Raw genomic sequence first — 6,191 nt, 5'->3', positions numbered from 1 at the left:
TCTTTTTCTTCTCCTTCTTCTTCTTCTTCTTTTTCTTTCACTTCTTCTTCTTCTTCTTTTCATATATTCATATATGTATTTATATATGTATAGCAAAAATTAAAAATAAAATATAATATAATAAAATACATAAAAAAGAAACTATGGACGCTAGTCGGAATGTAATCGCAAAAGGGATTTTTTTTTAAGAGAAGTTGGAAAGAGGAAAATGAATATATAATATCGGTGCTTATGTATTCCATGATTAATAATAATAATAATAATAATAATAATAATAGTAATAATAATAATAATAATAATAATAATAAAGTCTTAAAATAGTCGAAATAGCGTCTCAGTTTTAAGAAATGATTTTCTCTCGCATTTTATTTTTACTTTATTTTGTATTTCCTCCCTTCCTTCCTTCCTCTTTTCCCTCGTTCGTGTTTCTTTTTTTATCGAAACTAATGGAGCTTTGATTGTGCTTGATAAGAAAATGGTAAAAAAATAAACCCGTTACGAACGTGCGTTCTTGTTGCGCCGACTCTTTTCATTATTCGAGGGAGGGTTGGGGAAGTAGGTTGAGGGATAATGGTAGTTTTGGGTTTAGATGGTAGGGGAAGAGGATAAGAAAAGGGACAGATGGGTACTTAATATACGTAGTTTCTTTAATATTTTTTTTTTATATCCGATTACTTTTTTCCGTTATTAAAATTAGTGTTTCCGTTTATTAAAGCCGTGCGATTCAAACATCAACATTGACAAACTTTAATAACATACTTATTAATCGCACATTTAACGCGAATAATCATCATCTCTTTTTTCGAACACGCTTTAATGAAACTTTTTGCCATTTCTCTCTCTCTCTCTCTCTCTCTCTCTCTCTCTTTCTCTCTCTCTCTCATACAATCTCTTTCTCTCTTTCTTTCTCATTGAACTTTAACAATATAGATATACCTTCAACTTTTTTGGACGAATTCCACGTTTCCATTTCTTTTCTAGGGCACGAGAGTATGCGCGATTAGGATTCGCGCCAAACTGTACACGTAACGTACACGTGGCTCAACAAATTATAGCTTAATTAGGACGAAACGAGGATATTTTCAGCTCTTTTGCGTTTAGTGTCAATCTGTTCGTCTGTTATTTATCTCTGTTCTCTGTGCGCGTTTATGTGTGTGTGTGTGTTGTGTGTGTGCACGCGCGCGTAAACGTATGCGTGTGTCCGTTCTCCTTTTTATATATATATATTCTGCTTATTATTAAAAATGTGATTTTATATTTTGTTATATTTAATTTTATTTAATTTCTTTTTTCTTTCTTTTTCTCAAAATGAATTTATGATCTTTCACTCACAACACGCGGCACGCGAGATTCGACGCTGTTATATTCCTCTGACGTCTGTTTGCTTTAATTAATAACTACAAGAGAGAATAAACATAATCGCGAAAGAACATATAAACTTGGTCGATACTGTTTCGAGAGTACATAATCGTGAGCGTGTTACATCGTAATTAATACTATCCAATTAACATCAAAACGAGGAAGCTTTGATCTCGTTTTCTCTTTTTTTTTTTTTTTCTTTTCTTTTTTAATGTTACACTTCATTTATTTATTTATTTATTTTATTAATTTTGTTTAATTATTATAATTACTTTTATTAAACTTTTCTCGTTTCACTGTTCTTCACAGTTTTGGTTAGAGATGGAGTTATTTTAACAAAGCCCTTTTTATCTCTTTTCTCTTGCAAATCTTCTCTCTAACGGCGGCATAATAATTTTTTTTCTTTTTTCTAACGATAGTTAATCAAAAGATTTGTCGCGAAACGGTTTATAATTAAAAACCACGAGTGGAGATTGAAACTTTTTGTTTGATCCATTTTTTTCTTTATCTTATCTCTTCGTGATTAAAAACCGTGTTCCATCGCTTACTGTGTATCGTTATCGTCATCATCGTTATCGTTATCATCGTTATCATCATCATCATCATCATCATCATCATCATCATCATATCATCATCATCATCATCATCTTCTCGTTGATTTTTCATCGTACCGCACTTCGCGTAAGATCGCACTTTCTTCGAGCTAACGATGACGACAAGACGCGCAACACTGCTTCTGATAAAATGGCACTTTGCATATGTTCATAAATTTCACTCTGTTGCATAATGGCGATTGATCTTTACAGTCATCTGTAAAACAAAACAAAAGAATAAAATTAATTTGTTTTGCATTACAACTACAAAATAAGCAACTAAATTTTATAAATCAGAGACGTTTAGCTAAATAGACCCGTATCAATGTGTATTTTATTTTAAATTATAACATTAAAAATTATTTCTATATTTTTATTTTAATTAGAAATTATTAATTATTTTTTTCTAATGCACTAATATAACTAAATTTTGTACGCATTGTTTAAAAGATGCATGCGGATTTTATATCCGTTGTTTGCGAATTATTGCAAATGGATTAAGGATATTATTATAGTAAAATAATACCTGGAAATTGAGGACAAGGTGGACCTTTGCACGTTTTCATTACCGGTGGTCTTGGTAAATCTCTGCACGCGTTACCTGCTGGTTTTTTTGTTCCATACCATACACATTGCAGTATCCTATACTTTATACCATCCTTTTCGCAAGATGCAATACACTAAAAAATACAATTTATAAAATCATTTTCTTTTTTTTATACTTTATAACAATTTTCATAAACCATTTTCAAATAAATTTGATTAAATTACCTCAGACCATTCACCTACTCTCCATACACCTTTACAAGCATCGTTATAACATTCCTGCCTTTGTAAAGGTCTAGTTGCTTCATCACATTTATTCAGATCTAATTGAGTGATATTTTGTCGGCCATCTTCCAATTCCCCGATCAATCGACAACTAATATCTCGCCTTTGCATGGCCGTTTTCCAATTAAAACACCTCGAAGATTCGCAATTCGTCCATTCGGTTGTATGCCATTGTGGACATCTTTCAATTCCGCAAGGTCTTACTTTCTGTGGCATTGGATGTCCTGCGTCTTCGCACAAAGTTGCACCTATCACTGTTCTCGGTGGTAAACGGCTTGAATTTTCCGATTTTATTGGACGCATCGTACATTGTGCACCACGCATCTAAAATATTTTTTGAATCCTTGTTAACAATGTTCAATTTTTATCACAATAGTTATTTATTTAATTTTGTTAATTTACCTGGAAACCACTACCCCCACAAGTTTGGGAACAATCCGACCAATTAGTTGTCACCCATTCAAAGACCAGGTCTTCTGTATTATCTGTAATAATATAAAATAAATATTTTAATTATAAATTTAATCAAATAATCAAGTATCTTTTCAGATAGAAAATAATAATTTTTATTTAGGAAATCTCTTTACCAAAACCACCAATCGAACCAATTATAGAATCGGTTTTCCCCATGCTATCAGTCGTCGTAAATATATCCATCAGAGTTTCCTTGGAGGTCCCTCTTGAATTATCTCGATCATGTCTATGAGATAATTCCTTTGTGATTTGTTCAGTCGATTTTGAATCAACGTGTTCAATGCTAGGTAACGTTGATTCTTCCATCGTTGTTGAATTTTCATTAGTTTCTTCAATTTCTAAAGATCTAGCTGATGAAATAGTACGATCCTCGTTGAAATCATTAGCTCGACGTTTTTCTAATTCGTCTACGTAGATCGAATCATTCGTATTTGATTTATCATCGTTTTCATAATTAAAGATTTTCGTTGAAATTTCAGTATCTTCGAGATTCGTTGATGCAACTGTACGAGTTAATGTATTTTCTTCATTCGTTGCTAAAGAAGAAGCAACATTTTTCGTGGTAGAATCCTGAATATAATAAACATCTAATCCAACATTATCCGAGGATCCTGCTGAATTGATCGTCCCGTCGGAATAATCGTTGAAACTATTATTTTTTTGATGTTTCACAACATCTTGCCAATGCCTTTTAACATTTTTCAACGATTCCTCGACGTAATCCATGTTAGATTTCGTAGCACTCGGTGAATCTTTTTTCTCCAATAAATTAGATGTTTGTTTATTAGTGTCTTCTTGTTTTATACCAAATATGGCTGAGTCCAGATCGTAGGGATCAACATTGATGAATATTCTTTCCTCGCCTGGTTCGAGAACATCGTCAGGAATGGCTGTGTTTCGATACAAGTCTTCGAAATCGTCCTCATCAAAATTGTGATACCTCAGATCAGTTTTTCTGTCGGGCATTGTACGTTTAGTTGCCATTGAAACTTCTTTATGAGTATCATCGATGAACGTAACTGGTGCTGTTCTATGACTTCTGCTGGAACCTGTGCTACTTTGGAATGGCCAATAGGCCTAAAAAAAAATAAAAAACCAGTTACTTGTGAAGTAATAATTTGCAATGTAAAACAGTTTTGATGAATCATTAGACAAAATTAGGAAAATAATATTGAAAGAGTCCGCACAACCGGTGTCGTCAAGCACTATAGTACAACCTCACCTTTATGCTCGAAATGATATAACTGAGGTGAGGCATCAGACTAGTTGCACCGGACGTTGGTGTTGATTCTACGGATTCGTGATATCCGGGCTGACGTTATAAAGTTGAATTTTAAAATCCATTAAAAGAGAGAGAGAGCAGGCAAAGAGAAAGAGAGAAAGATGATTTTCTATATTAATGGGACAGTAATACGTACTACCATGCGTAGATTAATTTCACACAATTTCTATATTAATTAAATGAAATTTAAATAATAGGAATAGATTATTATCATAGACATTTGATATTTGAAATACAATAAGTTATGTATGAATGTATATAAGTACCTGATTCAAAGAGGTTATAGTATGCTCTTTGTGCATCATGGTTGAATCTGGTGGGGTTGGACTGGTCCTTTGTCTTTTGTGCTGTGGTTTTCTCGTTGGTTTACTCGGAACCGCTCGTTCGTGGCTTAAGTCTTCTCCATCGATAGGAGCAAAGTGATTACCATAAGCGGCTAGTAGAGAATACGCAATGAACATTGTGTGTTATATTTATTATTACATTTGTTTAGTTAAATATTATAATAAAAATAATTTAAGTTCGTCGAAGGAATCGTTTATACCTGCACGATCGGTGTAAAGATTCTCACCGGAATTGGCTGGCGCCGAATCTAGATTAGCATTTCTTTGAAGATGTACGGAATTGCCAAGTCGTAGATATTCCTCACTGCTTATCTGTTCTTTCGAGCGTAACTTCACGAAGATACGTGTCTCAGCGCGCGAAAGGGATGCTACAAATATGATAAACAATGTTTAAAAAAGAATAGAATTGTTATTATTGATTTGCTAGAAAAATTCATAATAAATAATATTTGTGATATAATGTATAAACACATTTTTTTTTCTCTTTACCGTTAAGAACTTTTCGGACACAATAATTTTAGAAAAATATTTATTAAATATTACACAAATATTAATCGTTACGAACTTTCCAGGCAATCCAGTAATGGTAATTTAATCAATGACTCACCAACGCAAGCGTAAACTCCACTATCGGACGTGTTTATGTCCATGATTTTGAGTGCACCCTTTTTGTTGATTTTATATTTTCTCGTTCTTCGTAATTCTTTGTCATCCTTCATCCAGATAATTTGTGCTCTGTAATAGAAATAACAATATCAACTTTCCTAAACAAATAATATCACTTAAGGTTTCAGAGGAAAACAAAATAGTATCATTCCTTACTTATCGAATTTTTTAACAGGACATCTAATCTTGATAAAGACCGTCCCTTGAAATATCCTAGCAATACCGCCTATTTTTAGATCAACTTTCTCGTTCAGATCCGACTGATTATACGTAGAATTTTGACTAAGAATGATTGGTTGCACGTTCATGTCCATCTCGTGACACGGTTTCGTGTTGCACGGTTTTTCGGAGGATGGCTTTTGCGGCGGGCATTTATTTTCTTCCCGTCTCTGTTTGCGACCCAGTGCCATTATTTGCTCGCAGGTCACGTTTCGCCTCTTTACCCCTCCGCCGCAACTTTTGGAACACTGCGAATAATCGAGGTTCAGACACGAGACCAATGTGGAGAAGGTCATGCGGTTAGTCTCTATTTATCTCTCTCTTTTTTTCTTTCTCTCTTTCATACACATACACACACACAAACACACACGCATATACAGAACACAAAGAATTTAATTTTGTATTCGGCAGAACTTTGAGATT

The 6,191-nt window shown here is 33.5% G+C and overlaps 1 protein-coding gene across 2 annotated transcripts in view; it reads right to left on the bottom strand.

Moving 5' to 3' along the window:
* Positions 1 to 904: 904 nt before the first annotated feature.
* LOC106788497 (ADAMTS-like protein 1) overlaps positions 905 to 6,191 on the bottom strand; it is a 196,918-nt gene continuing 191,631 nt past the window's right edge. Inside the window, exons 15-24 of one of the 2 annotated variants that reach the window (XM_014751795.1) lie at positions 5,706 to 6,016; positions 5,491 to 5,618; positions 5,111 to 5,251; positions 4,806 to 4,975; positions 4,480 to 4,569; positions 3,371 to 4,334; positions 3,186 to 3,268; positions 2,724 to 3,107; positions 2,479 to 2,632; positions 905 to 2,169 (exon numbers count right to left, since the gene is read on the bottom strand). In XM_014751795.1, coding sequence (XP_014607281.1) covers positions 2,063 to 2,169; positions 2,479 to 2,632; positions 2,724 to 3,107; positions 3,186 to 3,268; positions 3,371 to 4,334; positions 4,480 to 4,569; positions 4,806 to 4,975; positions 5,111 to 5,251; positions 5,491 to 5,618; positions 5,706 to 6,016 — 2,532 coding nt within the window. In that variant the 3' untranslated portion in view covers positions 905 to 2,062. Of the gene's footprint in view, positions 2,170 to 2,478; positions 2,633 to 2,723; positions 3,108 to 3,185; positions 3,269 to 3,370; positions 4,335 to 4,479; positions 4,570 to 4,805; positions 4,976 to 5,083; positions 5,252 to 5,490; positions 5,619 to 5,705; positions 6,017 to 6,191 lie in introns of both variants that reach the window. The other variant, XM_014751794.1, reaches the window with a different exon arrangement.

This window comes from Polistes canadensis, unplaced genomic scaffold, assembly GCF_001313835.1.
Source record: "Polistes canadensis isolate GaletaPanama2010 unplaced genomic scaffold, ASM131383v1 scaffold_141, whole genome shotgun sequence".
Lineage (NCBI taxonomy): Eukaryota > Metazoa > Arthropoda > Insecta > Hymenoptera > Vespidae > Polistes > Polistes canadensis.
The sequence above is the reverse complement of the archived record's forward strand: the minus strand, read 5'-3'. Positions and strand labels throughout refer to the sequence as shown.